At 37.1% G+C, this 18392-nt stretch overlaps 2 protein-coding genes across 3 annotated transcripts in view; one reads left to right on the top strand and one right to left on the bottom strand.

Moving 5' to 3' along the window:
- Positions 1-696: 696 nt before the first annotated feature.
- On the bottom strand, positions 697-10929 carry LOC127653948 (protein transport protein Sec23A-like). Of its 2 annotated transcripts, none has more exons than XM_052140826.1 (19): positions 10800-10929; positions 8988-9219; positions 7504-7561; positions 7327-7413; positions 6588-6824; positions 6378-6460; positions 6135-6279; positions 5267-5425; positions 5035-5150; positions 4574-4697; positions 4387-4467; positions 4161-4250; positions 3944-4050; positions 3418-3571; positions 2546-2623; positions 2261-2422; positions 2088-2174; positions 1710-1931; positions 697-1579 (listed from the first exon to the last, which is right to left on the bottom strand). In XM_052140826.1, the coding sequence occupies exons 2-19, from the start codon at positions 9206-9208 to the stop codon at positions 1490-1492; spliced, it is 2301 nt and encodes a 766-aa protein (XP_051996786.1). In that variant the 5' UTR covers positions 9209-9219; positions 10800-10929; the 3' UTR covers positions 697-1489. The 2 variants fall into 2 exon arrangements, with proteins under 2 accessions (XP_051996786.1, XP_051996785.1); XM_052140825.1 differs by lacking the exon at positions 10800-10929 and adding an exon at positions 9362-9492.
- Positions 10930-14102: 3173 nt separating this feature from the next.
- LOC127653954 (coiled-coil domain-containing protein 85A-like) overlaps positions 14103-18392 on the top strand; it is a 40160-nt gene continuing 35870 nt past the window's right edge. Inside the window, exon 1 of the mRNA XM_052140834.1 lies at positions 14103-14701. Coding sequence (XP_051996794.1) covers positions 14471-14701 — 231 coding nt within the window. The 5' untranslated portion in view covers positions 14103-14470. The remainder of the gene's footprint in view (positions 14702-18392) is intronic.

Here is an 18392-nt window from a genome sequence, read left to right as displayed (position 1 = left end):
ATAAAAGCGTCTGCCAAATGCATAAATATAACCTTTTCCGTGTAAAGTTGAAGCCAATTTTACAACTTCGTTGCCATGACGATGAAGTCAACAAACCCAACTGTAAAAATAATAATTTAAACAACTTTACAGCTCAACTAAGAACTCAATAGAAGAATGAATGTGTTATTTTCTGATTTTCAAAAATTATAAGCTTCAAATTTTTACCTTTAAATCCTCCATTGTAAATGCCTTACTGCAACCTATATATTTTTTTTTTTTAAAGGAGTGATGAATAATAATAAATGCTTGGGGCTGATATTAATGTGTCACATACCAGTTTTTAAATTTTGCAAATAAAAACGATTGCACTTTTTACGTTAAAATATCTGCAGTGTGACAAAAAAAACGTCATAACATTTGATTACGGCTGTCTTCGGCTCTGAGCCACTAAGCGTGCCCTGCAGAAAATTAACTTTGCGTCTATTTAGATATTAACATTAACTTTAATGGCCACTAGAGTGCGTATGACAGTTGACGTTGGTGAGAAAAGAACAGATTTAAAACTCATTAGTGTTACAAAACATTGTGGGTCCTTAGGAATAAATTAGATGCATTCATGGCCGGTCCTGAGGAGGGGCTATATTTTCCAGATTTTCCTTTGGCCTGATTTTCTATCAGACACCTATTATAAAGTACAAATGCTTTAGTCATGTTTATTTGTAATGTTTTATTTAAGATCAAGATCAGAGTTTGCAAATTCATGTGCTCATCTTCATCTTCACCTTTTGAAATGAATTAAACCTAAAAGAGAGTTCACACTATAAATAGTATGCATAGCATTAGTTCACAATAGTAAATCAACTGGAATGTGAGTCCCATTCATATTCTTTACATACAACATTTTTCTAATTACAAATGCAGAGGAACTGGACAGCAAAACACTATTTCCCCATCTGTTTGACTTGAACAGTTACAGTTTATGTTGAGAGTAAGAAAGATTGCTGGTCAGTGTAATACAAAACAAAGAAGGACAAGGATGGTATTCACAAACAAGCCTTAATTGCAATTTCAGTCTAAACATGCTTGGGAAAAAAATTACACAAGCAACATCAGGACAGAAGACATTATCTCTTTGGAAAATCAGACATTTTTTTAAAAGCTTATTGGTTTAACGTGAAGAGTAACACTTTCTGTTAGACGAAAACCAAACTAAATTACTAAATTACCACCCTGGTAAAAAAAAATATTAAATAAGTCGACAAACATTACAGACAAATCCAGATGTAGAAAATAGACAAACACTTAAATTAAACAATGATATTTACTTATGTGGGTAAGAATATGCAAAAATCTAACAACCACTTCTTAGGAGGATGGAACCATTAAGATGCATTTGGTCGTGCCAAGGCCAGGTTTGGGTATGGGAATGTTAAGTTTTTCCAGAATGGAATATCAAATGTTCTTTCCACTCTAAATGTACATCCTTCATTCATACTCCATAGAACATTTAGGCTGAGCTTGAAACAGCCATTTTCTTGAGATGATCCATAAAAACTTGCAGACTGACATCATCGGTGAGGATTGGTGCTCCTGACTCCTACAAGATAGTTTTAAACTGTTAGCATTTAGACATTCTTGAAATAATATTAACAGTCTTTAGAGACCAAGAGATCAATAGAAACGTTTGTTCTTAAGTCTAGTGCCTAAAATCATTTGTGGGTTCGTACCTGGCCCCAGGCGTAGAGGTTATTGTGGGTCTGGGATGGGTTGACTTTGGAGAGGAGGAAACGGGCCTGAGAACCTCCATGCTCGGTGTCAATGTATCTGGGCATGGGGAAGCGTGTCTGCAGGATCTCCTGAGCATCATCCACAGGAGCTTGAAGCAGTTGCTTGAAGTTGTCATACTCTGGCATCTCCTGGTAGCCTGCTTTCCTCCACTGAGCAATGGTCTGAGAAGACGAGAAAATGACCATGATTAACGTGAACAAAAAACAAAAAATTGGTTTCCACTGTAAGCCTGCTGCATTCCACTTCTTAAACTAAGGAAATGCTATTGCTTGTTCTGGATGTTATACTGGCATTTTTGAATATGTAAATGCATTTACCTCTCCATGGTAGATCACCAACTGGAAGAAGGTGTCCATCAACAGAATGCGATCTGGAAGAATGCTGCTGCTGTCCAGAAGCACGGGCTACAAAACCAAATGAAGGTGTGGGATGAGTGTAATTCAATTAAATAGCAATCAGTTCTTTGACGATGGATGGATGGTATATTCACCTCTGGTGGTCCGTAGAAAGAGTAAGAGTAGAGAATGGGTTGTATCATTATGAGTGACTGTGTCAGATCCTGTCTCACGAAATTATGTCTGTAGTAGGATGATTCATCTGGACTGTTATTGAACACCTGCAGGAAAGGTGATCTTCTCAAGTGGAACATGAACTGTAAAGAAAATTGACAACATTTAATATCATTAATAATTAATTATTAATAATAATAATAACATGAAATTATAAATATCAGTGCTCAAGTTTTCAAGAGTGTTACTGAAGGAGTGTGTTTTACCTGTGGGTAGAGTGAGAGCGATTCAGAGAGTCTGAAGGAGTTTGGATCATCTTTGCTGAACTGTCCAAACTTCTGACACTGAAAGCAAACAGAAGACACAACTTTAATATACAGCAACATTTCAATTCATAAACTAAAACTTGCATTATTAAACTAGATTTTTACATTTCCCTAAGAAAATATGGGTGGTGTTTGCCCGTACAAAACTTGGCATCACAATGCTATTCTGGTGTATTCTAGAATGTATTCTAGGTGGTTGTTAGTGTGTTGCTATGCAGTTGCAAGGGTGTTCTTGAGATTTTCTAAGTGATGTCTTCCTGACCCAAGTTAATAGAGCCCATCTCCAAGCCTCTAAAGGATTTTATTATCCTCTGTTTTATCTAATCACATTTAATAGTACATCTCTCCTCAACAGGCCACATGATTTGAGGTTTCATTTACGTCCATATTCCCATACGAGACGAGTTTCACGGCAAATTTTAATACCTAAGCCCAAACAATATTTTTTTTTATATGAATAGTGTCTGCATACAGTCGAACGCTCGCCTTTTGAAGCATGCTCCATTGGACTCATACACAGGATTGCACGCAAACACAGGAGGATGGCGCATGCATGCTACAACTGCTATAAGATACTGGACTAATTCTCTTCAGGAGTTAAGAGCAATAAAGGCGTTTTAACTTGAGTTAAATGAACCATAAATTTGAGCAATACAAATAGTGATGATTGCCTTAGAAAACACAGCTGAATGTTTCTAAAAATAAAATGTGGTTTAACAATTTGTTGCGTCACTGGTTATGAATGGAAGCGTTTGACCCATATTTCCTCCTACAGGGAAAATTACACAATAGCTCCAGTATCTGATACTTACCAATCGAATGAGTTGCCTGTCCAGCCAGCGGAGGACGTCAGGCCCATCCACTGACTCCGCCCTGAATACGCCAAGCCGGGCCATGAGAATGGCGGAGGCTTCCTGATCGAATGACGACTCAATGTGCTGGATCTGGGACTGTGCGTCAGCCCAACTAGGTGTGACAACAGACAAAACTGGTTTGTCAAGGAACAATGACGCACAAATTACACGAATACAAGTATGGGCTATTCAGGGCTTAAACTACACAAGATTTACACAGCAAAATGTATTTTGAGCTACAGCAAACACATAAATAGCAGGTGGAAACACAATTCTTATTGACTTTAGATATCACAATAACCTTGAACCACATTAAGGTGGATAGAAAAAAAAGAGCAACTTAATAAAAGAAAGAGAGAATGGGGTTTTCTATAAAAATGATATGTGCCAAATGTTTACAGTTAAAGAGAAAGTTCACAACATGATTATTTTGTGTGAACAAACCCTTTAACACAGAATTTTCTCAGTTGAAATCAAGGCTTACTTTCTGGCGATGGTGGTGACACGGATCCGTCGCTGTGTGTTCGAGTGCTGGTACTGCGTTACAAATTGAACAGCTCCTTTTCCACCCTGAGGGATTGGGGCGTTGTGCTACAAAAACCCAAAAATACCATTCTTATTGAAACGTATATGTGAAGATAGTATCCCACACCCAAGCACATGTACAGTACAATGAGTTAGCTAAATATATAACAACATACCTGATTTACTATTTCAAAGTACATGGCCAGGGTGGTGGAAGGCGTAAGACTACAAATCTTCCATTGGCATGTTCCTCCAACACCCATTTCCTGCGAACAAATAATACTACATTTTCACAAAGCTGTACACATGGCCGATCTTTGAAGCCTAAAATGGAATCCATTGTAAAAGATGGTTTATCTTCTCCATTGGAGATAATCTAGCATGAAATTTGTTGCTACTTACATTGTCTGAAACACATGGTCCTTTAGTGTTGAGTGACACACATGGGCCGATTGCACCAGACACCTTCAGCTCCCTTGAAGTCTGATATGAAGGATGAAAAATGTGGTTTGAATACACATGGAAAACTCCCAGATACAGAAGTCAGGGTCTATGTTGTAATTTGGTGATTTAAGTCCAACTTTAATACCTTCACTTCCAAAGTGGCGCCAAAAGCCATGCGGAACTCTCCATTGTAATCTTTGCTGAAGACTCTTTGGAAAGTCTGCTTGAAGAGCGATGTGTTGAAGGAATCACCCATGACAATGTGTCCACTAAAACAATTCAACAACATATTCAGTGAAATGTTTTGGGATTAAAGAACAATCTGATGATCCTGAGTAATAGACAAATTATCGTCCAATAACTGCGAGACATGTAGGCCTGTATTTATATAAAAATATAATATTACAAATAAAGGTTCTTTTTTAGCAATTTTATGTACATCTCAATTGATGTCATTAAACTGCATAATGTGTATTTCACATTATATCAACCACCCTGCTCAGAATTCAACAATATCGGTCATTAAAAGACCCATATCGTTCAAGCACAAGTTTTTAAATGTCATGGAAGATAAAATAGGTTCAATAATTCTTAGATAATTCTCACCCTGTGAGGTTGGACAGACATTTCATCTCCAGTAGTCCTGTTTGATCCAGTGCACAGGCGTAGATGTCAATGCCATGTCCGTTAACTGCAGCCCGATTTGCCAGAGCCTTATAATACTGAATAGAATTCAGCATAAAAGAAATGTTAGTGTTTTCGATTTTGAGAAATTGCACTAAAGTTTGTTAAATAACACTTAAAATAAATTTGCCCTGAAGCTAATGTTTTCACTCACCTTGGTGGCTTTCTTCAGATGCGGAGCGTTGTCTTTCTGGATGTCGTGCCAGGAGCGAATGGGAGTCTTCAATTCATCTCCCACCACCATGCCAGGCCCCTGTGACGGGGGGCCACCGGTAAACAGCATCACACGGGCCCCGGTATTCGGAAAAGTACCCTACGAGTAAAATGGGGACAAATGATTAATGAAAGGCAAACCTGCTTTTAACATTTTTAAAAGAGAACTGCAATACAAGGGCAGTGAAAATCTAAACCAACTGTAAAGAAATTACCTTTTTGTAACATTATTAACTATATTTGTCTCTGTGTAGAAGTGGGATATTACTTTAAAATGACAACATTATGATTTCAAATAAACCATGCATTAGTTAAATGTATCAAATGTGTCAAAGACACTCAAGAGTGAATAGTATTTGTTCTCAAACACACTCAAGAGTGCAGTAGGTGGTCTGACTGTTATCTATATCGAGTTACGTAAGAATAATGATTGGACCGAGAGTGCTAAGTACAACTGTTCTGATATGACATGACAGCTGAAGTGGACTTTGACTCTCATAGCCAGCGTAACAGACATGTGGCCAATTGTAGAACAAAGAAGCAGCTAGACCAGATTTATATTTAAAGTGGGAAAAAAATCCTAGACATACAAAAGCAAATGTCTGAAGCATTCTCTCACGCAGGGTACAGCACTTAGTTCAATGAAGATGTCCAAAAGCAAAAAGCTTCTAAACTGATTGCTTCCTTGGCTATATGCAAATATCCAGTTTTTAAACGACAGTCATATTTCTAGCTAGCTCTTCAGCTGCCAAACACTGACTTTTATTCGAAGATCAGCTTTTTAAAAATGTATCATTTCCAGGCTGTACCTCCAACAGTCCAATAGCAATGGAGAGGGCGATGCCTGTGGAGCGGAGAGGTCTCTTTCCTTGGGGAACAGGCCAGGGGTCTCTTTGCAGCTCCCCGAGCAGGTCGGTCAGGTTCATATCTACTTTGTGCACAGGCTGCAGAAATCTACAATAGATGTGAACAAAACAGAAAATAAGTAAAAATAAAAAAGAAAGAAAAAAAGAACAGGCACACTTTCTCTTGATGGCACAAATATTTTATACCTGCAGCAAGCAACAGCGTCATGTGGGGCAAGTGGCTTCCCTTGTTGTTCAGAGGTGGCTGGCTTCATCAGGCCCAGCATCTCCTGCAAATAGATCAAGCCCAGATAAATTAACACTTAAACTCTTACTTGCTAACTACTTGTTGGCTTTTAAGGTACAGTGTGCAAGCAGTTTCTAGAACAGAATTGAAAGAAAGATCTCACCACCGACCTGTATTTGTTTTGGCGTGAGCTCTTTATTGCCACGGAAGACATAGCTCCTGGCGACGCCTTCACAGCTGAGCTCGTGGACCTGAATCATGCGGCCAAAGGTGATGAGACCAACCAGGGCGTTGGGTGGCAGGAGGCTGAGGGACATCTGCAAGGACTCTTTCAGGGCTTGGAGGTCTTCTTCTTCCAAACATGTGTCTACCACATACAGGAAGATGAGAGGGGTTGGAGGTCCATGCTGAGGAGGAATAAATCAAGATTAATTGGATTCAAAAGCAGTGATGTTCATGAAGATATAAAATATTGTTGTAAATAAATAAATGAACATTTTAATGTAATTTTTATTGTTAAATTCAATTACTTTTTAGAATTTTCATAAGAATGAAATAAATATAGAAAAAACGACTTCTTTGATCTGAGGCCATATCTACACTTATATGTTTTCTTTCCTAAAGAAAGAAAATCGGTGAAGGAAAACATTGCTCTACTGTGTGCAAGAGGCGAAAACTTAGCAAAAAGAATGCGTTTTTCCCAGGAAACACAAGTGTAGACATGGCATGATTTTCTTTGCAACTTAACACGTCTCTTTCATTTAAACACACTGATATTATAATTAGACAGAATATCAACGTGGCTTTTGACAAGAGGCTGTGAGCAAAGGGAGTTGCAGTTAATCTTTGAGTTTGAACAGTACGGTATGTCTGTGTACAGTACAGAGTACACAGAGTAAATGCATTTACCTGCACTATGTACTCAATGGTGGAGAACTGAGGCATTAGTTCTGCTGGCTGATTCACTTCTGAAATGCCAGCATATGATGGAGGAAACTGTAAAGAGAGATTAATTTTTATTTACAGTGACATCAGATGGAATAAAGCTGAGACTTAAAGTATGTTTATTCAGTCATGTATACTCACAGAGTTCCTCTGAAAGCAAAAGTTGCAGGCCCATATCTTAGCTCTGAAGTCCACTTGACTACAAAAGGAAATAAAGTGTTAAAGGTGCTACATTTGCCTTAGAATAAGCCTTTCTTTCAACTTGTGGAGATTCAGTGATTCAAACATTTACTTTTTGAATCACTAAATTTACTTTCTTGTATTTTTACAAGCAATTTTATGTCTATCATCCAAATTAAGTCACTGAGCCAAAACAAGTTGGATTAATTAAAATCAGTGTACTATATTAGTTTTAACTTAACTTCCTTAGTCAATGAAACTCAATTTACTAAGGTTTTATTCAATACATTTTCTTAATTTAATTTAGTACTCATTAGTATATGCCAGGTGAGCAAGTGTAAGGACAGTAAAACACTCAATTCAATTGCACCTGCTTATAGTGCTAAGCTGCATTCGATTCAAGCATCACTTGAAACTGAAAGTCCATCCTCAAACTAAACACAAGCGCCATTCTTCACCACAATGGTAACCCCCAAAACTCCAGCATAGACTCTCTTTTTAAACACCAATATAACAGAACACATAACAGTAAAAATACCCTGATATTCTCATCTTGCTCAAATGCACCCCAGCCAGTTTTATCAATGCTACATTAACACCAGTTAACCAGTCGTAATTCAAATGGTTTAAGTAAACTTAAATTGTACAAATATAAAACGCAATAAAACCACGTTGTGACAAAATGGTCTACAATTGTGTCGCTTAAGTTCATTTTAATGAAGTAAACTGAACAAGCAGCAAAAGTATTTTTGAGTGTTAGCACATGAACCGAAACAATATTACTTCTTTAGTCATGGCATTTAAAAGCAACAATTTGAGGCTGTTACACAATGACAATGTGTATACAGTAATTAGCTTGTTACAGGGTCTTGGAAATTCTATCATTAGGAAGACAGTGATAAACTAGCAGAAGGGAAAGATCAAAGACCAATGTTACAGCAGCATTTCACAAACCACAAATTAAAAACAAAAGACTCCAAAATACATCCAATTCAAGAAAAAATAGGTCTTCAATTAAATCAAAGCTCTAAGTGTCTAAAAATAACAATATAACAGTTCTTCCGCTAGGTTATTTAGTTCATTAGACCAATTAAAGACAAAAGTTAATGTTTGTTGGCTCACTCAAACTGAATTTACAGTATCCAAATGAAAAACGTTTATTCAAATTTTTTCATCTGCCAAATGTTTTATTCAAAGCGACTTCAAGGTTTACATTTTTCCAAGTACGTGTGTCCCCTTGGATTCAAACCCATGACCATGGCATTACCAGTGCCATGCTCTTCCTGACGAGCTACAAAAGTTCTATTATCCAAGATCTCATATCAAGTCCACCAACTAATCAGTCTGAATCACAATCCTGGGTTTATTCCAAAAGGCACCTGATGATATACAACTACACTGATTTCCACACAACACTACATTGGAGAAATGGATTCAGTCCTTACCACAGTGGGTTGAGTACGGCTTTGCAGCTGGCCCGGCTACACAGTACCGGTTCGTACTGGACCGGAGGCAGATCTGGTCTCTCTTTGAGAGGTGTGTAGAGGCAGGAAGGGGGAACCACTAGCCGCGTGGCCTCCTGGCGGCTGGAGGGCCAGAGGTTCCAACTGCATCGTATCCCATCACGATCTTCATTCTGTTGGATGAACTCTTGGTAGGTCGCCATGACAGTCAAAACTGCGAACGACCAGAAAGAAAGGCAAAATGAGTAAACAATGAGCAGAGGAGACTTTTTGAATCCTAAACCACACCTAATGGGTTGTGTCTCCAAACTGGAAAAGTAAGATACCATTCCACAGCCTAAAATTAATGCAAATACCTGAGTGACAAGGACAATAACATCGCCCAAGTCAGCAATGTAAGTGGAATGGAAAGCCATTCTTTTATACTTGTTCTGGCCAAGTGCATTCTTCACGCAGCTGTCATCTTTGAAAAAAGCCGCTTGAAATGAATGGTTCTCTTTGCGCAAGCTTAACACGTCAGCAAGAACTTGTTGAACAGAGATATGCGTTGTTGTGTTGAGTCAAACGCAATGCTATTTTTAAGCCACCTGTACCAAAGCTAGGACACACATGGAACAGAACATCTACTTGCCTCAAGACACAAATGTGTTGACTAATCACAAATGACTTCAAAATATTGGAGAGACGAGACTTTGACATCTGATAACCAACCAAAAGAATCACTGGAACTGCATGTTCTGAATGCTACAGGCAAATCATGGACCAATACTTGTATTGATTGACTGATTACACATTTATAGAATTCACTATTTTTAATTATTCTAGAGTCAACACTCACAAAATAACAGAAAAATAATAGGACAATATACTAAATGAGTAAACTCTTAATAAATGGTCAGAACACAGAATAGATTAAAATTAACTAGCTTACACTTCCAAAATATAATGTATTGATGGATGGCAGAATCTGGGGGCTTATAATAATACAAATATGTGTATTTATGTCAAAAGTCACATTATAACAAAAAACAACAATGAGAAAATATAATTATTAGTACAATGAATTGCTTATACGTGGTAATATATTATTTCATAACAACTGTCTGACACCTCTAAATGATCATGTTTTGGCATCAAAACACGGTGCACTTAAGGGACTTAATATAATGCACATGTGTTCTCTAATGTCACAATATAACAGAAAACTAATAGGACAACATAAATGAGTCAAATAAAATGTTTATAAGTGGCGAGCAATCAGGACTGCTTCACTAGTTGACACTTCTAAAATACTATGTATTGGCATTAATGCATGGTAGACTTTTAGGCATTTATAATAATTGAAACACTTGTCAAGATGCAAACGTTTAAAATGTGTGACGTCACGATTAATATATTTTTGTAGTCTATATTTTTAGCTTTTGAATTTATGGCGGTTTATGGCTTATTAATACCCCTTTGTATATAGTTTTACTAATGTGATTTTTACTTACATTAATAAAATGGTGTGATAAAGCATTAAAAAAGCTCGCGCTGGACAGTTCCATCACATATTCATCTAGCCATTTAAACGTTGAGAAGCAGGGAAGCGGGTGACAGACAAGATATAAAGCAGCAAAAACATTTATAATAAAGGACATCCTGATTATGAAAGTCAAAACATAACGCTAAATACACAAATGACCCTACACCGTAACATGACTGACTTCCGCCGACTTAATAAGGGGTCTGCGGTTTAAATCGAACAGACCAACAGTCGTTTATTTGTATTCCCTAACAAGCCGATCGACATACCTTCTTAATCGACGAGACTTTCAATCCAAATTGTAAAAAATAATAGAGATGACCGGCGATCACTGCAGCATTGAAAAATGAAATCAGTCAGGGCCGGTTCCTGTAGCTCAGAAGAGTAACGTGCTACTACACACTCCGTGCAAGACGATTGGCTGCTGTGCGCTGACGTCATATGAACGTTCCTTTGCAGTATCAAATATCTGTGCGTAGACCGGTGCGTAGACGTGCCAAGCTCTTTCCATGGTAGCACCCACTGATCTATATATATATATAACAATTATTATATATATATATATATATATATAGATCAGTGGTAGCACTGATGCAAATGTGCTCTGCGTAAATTCTTCTGTGACCTGAAATTTTTGACATACCATAATAGGCTACTATGTTACTAAGTGGGCTAAGCAATGTTTTGACAGTGAGTCGTAAGATTGTTTATTGGAATGTGTTTTCATATTGCATTATTTAATATTTTAAATTATGTAATGTAAGAATAGATTATTACAACATATAGGCTACTGAATGTATGAATATTGCTGATATTCATAATTCATTGATATTCATTGACTGAATTTATGACATTTTTTAAAGCTTTTAAGTGTGAATGTGAAACGATTCCCAAACTTTATGATCTGCCATTTGTGAAGAGCTATCTATGTTACACATGCTAGATTTTATAGGAATATTTGAGGTTCAATACAAGTTAAGCTCAATTAGCAGCATTTGTGGCCTAATATCGATTACCACCAAAATTACTACCTTTTTAAAAAACAAACAAACAAACAAACAAACAAACAAACAAACAAAAACAATCTGGGTCACTTACAATAGAAACAAATGGGGGCCAATCCATAAACGTTAAAATTATAGCAACAAATAGGAAACAATATGCATGATAACATGATTTCAGTGTGATAAATTTGCTTACCAACCTTTTCTGATAGGCCTATCCAATTCCACACCTTAATGGCATAGCAACATAATGCTGTGAAACCCTGTGATCCCAGTAAATGACCATTTAAACAACTTTGCTGTTCAAATAAGACATGAGTTTTAATAGAAGAATTAATGTAAATGATTATAAGAATTGAATAAGCTTCACATTTCTGCCTTTAAACCCTCCAAAAATTGGTCCCATTCACTTCTAATGTATAGCTGATCTACCATAACCTCGATTTTTGCAGAACAGGAGGGAGAAGTCCAAAAATAATTTGGGGAGTTGACACAGGCATGAATGGTCATTTCTGTAAGAGTTGAATTTAAGATATATATATATATATATACTGTATATACACTCACCTAAAGGATTACTAGGAACACCATACTAATACTGTGTTTGACCCCCTTTCGCCTTCAGAACTGCCTTAATTTTACGTGGCATTGATTCAACAAGGTGCTGAAAGCATTCTTTAGAAATGTTGGCCCATATTGATAGGATAGCATCTTGCAGTTGATGGAGATTTGTGGGATGCATATCCAGGGCACGAAGCTCCCGTTCCACCACATCCCAAAGATGCTCTATTGGGTTGAGATCTGGTGACTGTGGGGGCCATTTTAGTACAGTGAAGTCATTGTCATGTTCAAGAAACCAATTTGAAATGATTCGAGCTTTGTGACATGGTGCATTATCCTGCTGGAAGTAGCCATCAGAGGATGGGTACATGGTGGCCATAAAGGGATGGACATGGTCAGAAACAATGCTCAGGTAGGCCGTGGCATTTAAACGATGCCCAATTGGCACTAAGGGGCCTAAAGTGTGCCAAGAAAACATCCCCCACACCATTACACCACCACCACCAGCCTGCACAGTGGTAACAAGGCATGATGGATCCATGTTCTCATTCTGTTTATGCCAAATTCTGACTCTACCATCTGAATGTCTCAACAGAAATCGAGACTCATCAGACCAGGCAACATTTTTCCAGTCTTCAACTGTCCAATTTTGGTGAGCTCTTGCAAATTGTAGCCTCTTTTTCCTATTTGTAGTGGAGATGAGTGGTACCCGGTGGGGTCTTCTGCTGTTGTAGCCCATCCGCCTCAAGGTTGTGCATGTTGTGGTTTCACAAATGCTTTGCTGCATACCTCGGTTGTAACGAGTGGTTATTTCAGGCAAAGTTGCTCTTCTATCAGCTTGAATCAGTCGGCCCTTTCTCCTCTGACCTCTAGCATCAACAAGGCATTTTCGCCCACAGGACTGCCACATACTGGATGTTTTTCCATTTTCACACCATTCTTTGTAAACACTAGAAATGGTTGTGCGTGAAAATCCCAGTAACTGAGCAGATTGTGAAATACTCAGACCGGCCCGTCTGGCACCAACAACCATGCCACGCTCAAAATTGCTTAAATCATCTTTCTTTCCCATTCTGACATTCAGTTTGGAGTTCAGGAGATTGTCTTGACCAGGACCACACCCCTAAATGCATTGAAGCAACTGCCATGTGATTGGTTGATTACATAATTGCATTAATGAGAAATTGAACAGGTGTTCCTAATAATCCTTTATGTGAGTGTATATACTGTATATGCCTAATACGTACACTGATTTATTATTGTCTACATTTATTGTCTTTACTAATTGCTTTCATTTAGACCCATCATTTTAAGTCAAGTCATTTTTATTTGTATAGCGCTTTCACAACTCATCGTTTCAAAGCTTTACTGAAATTCATTTCAGAAATTACTTCTGAAATGATATTGCTGGCATAATTGTCAGATGGGCTTTTGGAAATCATTAATCATTAATTATTTATGGGCCATTTTATCTAAAAAAAAATGGGTCCGAAAGTATGTTCATTTAGATGCATTAGATATTTAAGATACAACCCTCTGACATAAAGGTCTGACAGTAAAAATTAACAGCACTGAAATGTTTGTCACATTAAACCAAAATCAAAGTTGTTCAATTTCATTTGATATGAACATTCATGTTTACATATTTTTTCTAGATGCAAATGTGTTCATATTTATTAAGATATTTAATTATCGTGTTTTAAAGGTTTCATTGGGTATATTCACATTAAAATAAAAATATATTTTAAAAAGTGTATTTTAATATGGCCAGTTTTTAGCCAATTTAGGGATCTCATGAAAATGTGTCTTTAGATGGTGCTGTATAGCCTACATCTCTAGGCAACTCGCATAGCCTACACAGATGAAGCATAATAGAGAGAGAGAGAGAGAGAGAGAGAGAGAGAGAGAGAGAGAGAGCATGTATACAGTCATGTAGGCTTCTCCGTCGTTACAGTCACGCTCATTTCTCCTGAGCTCTCGCCGAGGATGCTGCTATCTCTCGTCCGCCTCTACGAGGATGCTGGAGCGTGCACAGACGGACGGCGGCAAGCGCATCGGGCCGCCTGAAAGCATCCATATTTCACCGGTCATTTTACACTGTCACTTTTTCAAACTTGCAAGAACTATGCATGTGAGTGGATGCTGAATAACCAGGGCGGACTTATTATCTATGCCGCCCTTCCTTCTAATCGTCAGCTGCATCAGCTGTTGCTTTGGGACAAGTGAAGGCGACTCCCACTCTACAGGCATCGGAAACGGGTATCATTCCTCGAAACGTCCTCTGTTTCCCTGACTCCTAACACAGCGGATGCTGGATGCCTCATTAATATTTGATCAGCACCTGGTATCACAGCAGCAGCAACTCGCCTCTTCTGATGGAGCAAGCACAACAAGCACAGCCTCAGCTGTCTGGATCCGACAGTCCTGCAGAAGATATCTCCAATCTCACGGACGAGGAGCTCTTCCAATGGAACAAAGAGGAGCTGGTGGGGCGACTCAGGAGGTCTGAAGCCGATAAAAAGAGCGCTATTCTGGACCACAGCAATCTGATTCGGGAAGTAAACCGCAGCCTGCAGCTGCATCTGAACGAGATCCGGGGGCTGAAGGTGAGCAGATGATGAGATCATGCGTGTCTGGAGTGCACCTGCCCTCCAGTAAGGATGCGCCTGCGCGGTGTGCGTAATTCGTACTATAGGAATAACGAATAACAGTTTTTGTGGCATTATATGCTTTTGTTCTTATTAAAATGAAAATTTTCTGAAAAATCAACTTTGTAAGAAGGTCTGGTAGTTGTAAGTTTTAAGTTCTTTCTTGGATTTAACCTTTTCCATTGGCATGTTTCTTTTTTATTTTTTTATTTGATTTTATTTTTTATGCCAAGCAATAATCATATAATTTCATAACTAGCAGTCTGAAATGTTAAACAATTGTTGTGTGTTTATAGGAATAGTCCACCAAAAACTCTGGTGAAAATTATCCTACCATGTATTCGCCCTCAGGCCATCTCAGATGTGTATGACTTTTTCTTCTGCAGAACACAAACAAAGATTTTTTGAAGAAAATCTCAGCTCTGTAGGTCTACAATGCAAGTGAATGGGGACCAAAACTTTACAGTTCCAAAAAGCAGTCAAGTAAAGTCAATTTTTTTTTGTATAGGATTATTCACAACATGCTTCACGTTTCAAAGCAGCTGTACAGGAAATTATGCCATAACAGAAAATTAAGCAATAATGTCTGTCATCATTGTGCGATTTGATAAACCGTGATTGTGCCTTAATAAGTAAATAATATTTGAATTTAGACTCCAGTGAGTGACAAACAAATAACCTCAGAAGATGTTTGTTAATGGAAAAGAAAAAAACTTTGGGAGAAACAAGGCTCATTTTGGGGGCTAGTACCCTTCTGGCTACATGTGTAGAACAAGTCATGATTTAAATATGAAGTAAATGTTAGGGGTCAATATTTAGACAAAATTATTTTGTATGAACAGTTAGATTAGTGACAAAGTCTTTGAAATTCGTCTTGTATTAACTGTGGAAGTGCAAGTAGAGGCGGTGCCATTAGTTATTTGGCTGAAGGATTTAGTTGGCAATAACAGTTCATTGTCTATGTATTCCATTTTAAGAGAGTGTAGCCCATCTTTTGAAGAAGATGATACATGTAACAGTCAAGGTCTGCATAAAATTAATCCATATGCAGGGTTGGGGAGTAACAGAATACATGTAACTGGATTACGTATTAAAAATACAAAATGTAAGTAGCTGTATTTCACTACAGTTACAATTTAAATAATTGGTAATTAGAATACAGATACATTCAAAAAGTATTTTGAATACTGAAGAGATTATTTTGCATTTTATTGTCATTTGTTTATTTAATATTTAGTCCTTTCAGATGGAAAACATTTATACATATAAATGACGCAATCCAAAGTGCATTTGAACAGCGGTGAAACACTTTATTATGATGTGTTACATTCATATGTACACAACCTTGTGTAAATTGTCAGCTTTACGCTAAGCTAAAATGCTATTTCTAGCCATTTTAGATGCACATGTTACCAGCACAATCATATTGTTTTATCAAGAAAATTCACATTAGATCATAATTTCTTTCTTTCTATTAAGACCTTTGAAATTAGGGCAAAAATCGTATTGTTGATAATAATTCTTGTACTGTTTTCCTGTAAAAATATCTAAAAAAACTTAAAACAAGATCAGTTTGATTGATCTTGTTTTATAAAGAACACTGCACAAGATATTTAGGTGTTTCAGAGAATGTATTTTTAACATGTGTATTTTGTCTTACTGTACTGACTCTTACTGTACTGAAAAACTGAGTTTTTATAGTCAAAACAAGTGAAAAAATCTACCAGTGCTGAAGAAGTAATCCAAAGTATTTAGAATACGTTACTGACCTTAAGTAATCAAACAGAATTACAAGTTACATTTTACAGCATGCATTCTCTAATCTGTAGTGGAATACATAAAAAAATTATCCTCCCAACCCTGTCCATACAACTCCAGTGGTTTAATCCATATCTTCAGAAGCAATATAATTGGTGTGGGTGAGAAACAGATAAATATTTAAGTCATTTTTTACTATTAATCTCCTATTTCACTTTCTCTTCCACATTTGTCTTTTGTTTTTTGGTGATTCACATTCTTTGTGCATATTGCCTACTAGTTAGGGCTGGTCAAAGGTGGAGATTTGTTTTAAAAAGTCCTCAAATATTGATCTGTTTCTCACCCACTCCTATCATATGGATTCAGAAGACATGGATTAAACCACTGAAGTAGTTTGGATTACTGTTATGCTGCCTCTATGTGCATTTTTGAGCATCAAAATTCTGGCCACCATTCACTTGCAATGTATGGACCAACAGAGCTGAGATATTCTTCAAAAAATCTTCATTTGTGTACTGCAGAAGAAAGACAGTCAAACACATCTGAGATGGCATGAGGGTAAATAAATGATGATATATTTTTCATTTTTCTGTGCCTGCCCACTTTTTCAACAGTCTGGGTTCCAGAAGTATGTTTCTTATTAAATTCTTCCATAGGCATTTGATGAAATCCTTTATAAAAGAATTGTAAGCTATGAACCAAACCAACCAGCTCCAAGGTGAATCACAACATTTCAAACTTTGATTTAAAAGGATTTAAAAATCGGACAAAAAGACAAAGGTACAAGACGTTCTCACCATCCTTGATGAGGGAATGAACTACAGTCCTATGTATATGGCATAAAACAATGGAAAAACAGGAAACAATTAATTTAAAGCTGTTGATCATAAGAATAGACACAATATATATGAAAAAAGTCAGATATTAGACATTTACAATATATAAGTAATTTGAGAGTGTAGGGAGATTAACTTGATTAGTTTGGTGCACTTTGTTTGCCGCACTTCTCTGATAAGTGGAGCATTCATCATATTGGGTAGTGTAGTTCTTCATCAGGGTTGTCACTATTAAACACAATTTGTAAATAATGATGTTGAAATAACATGGACTGATGGTTTCAATAGAAGCATACCATATGTAATAAAAGGTTTATAAAGTATTTTGTTAAAAATGTATTTGCCTATGGAAATAAATAATGAGATGTTGATCTCTGTAAGAATACAGCAGTTAACTGAACTCTTTTTGACATTGTAGTGTTGCAGCCAGGAAGCTCTACTGCTGAAATAGGCCTTGCTTTAAAATGTTGTATGGTGGAATGGCTGTAATGAAGCAAGAAGAATAGTGAAATATATTAGTGCTTTGTTTGAACTTTTCAGCTACAATTTCAAACATTAGTGTCACAACGAAATCTTAAACCAGAGAGATACTTGAGCTCAATCATGCAATCCAGTGGTCAAATAGAGCGCTACAGAGTGAGCTTCAATGGAAGCATATACCATCAATCGACAACCTCTCAGCTCTGAGGTCTTTCTTAAAAGGATTAAAAGCTATAGTTAAAAATTAATTCGTCTATGGAAAAAAATTAGTGGAGTTTTTCTTCCGGTGTCCTGTCAATTTCTGACTCCCGAATATGGTTATTGTTGGGCAGGTGTTGGGGTGGGCTTTATAGGGAATCTGGAGGGGAGTTAAATTTAAGCACAACCCCGGAACCTGACAGTCTGGTTCCAGAAGTAAAAATACCACAACATTTTTCAATAGACTAACTGATTTTTAATGATAACTTGTAAACTTTTAAAGACAGACCTACCTTGAGCTCCGAAGTTGTTCATCGCTGTTATATGCTTCCATTGAAGCCATCCATCTGCATTATTTCAACTTTAGTGTTAAAATA

The sequence above is a fragment of the Xyrauchen texanus genome, chromosome 13, assembly GCF_025860055.1.
Source record: "Xyrauchen texanus isolate HMW12.3.18 chromosome 13, RBS_HiC_50CHRs, whole genome shotgun sequence".
NCBI lineage: Eukaryota > Metazoa > Chordata > Actinopteri > Cypriniformes > Catostomidae > Xyrauchen > Xyrauchen texanus.
The sequence above is the reverse complement of the archived record's forward strand: the minus strand, read 5'-3'. Positions and strand labels throughout refer to the sequence as shown.

Coding starts and splice junctions, on each gene's coding strand:
- LOC127653948 (XM_052140826.1), bottom strand. CDS start 9,208: ATGGCGACCTACCAAGAGTTCATCCAACAGAATGAAGATCGTGATGGG. Junction 7,562..8,987: donor GCCGTACTCAACCCACTGTG/GTAAGGACTGAA, acceptor TTCCTTTTGTAG/TCAAGTGGACTTCAGAGCTA. Junction 2,624..3,417: donor ACAGGCAACTCATTCGATTG/GTAAGTATCAGA, acceptor GTTTGCTTTCAG/TGTCAGAAGTTTGGACAGTT.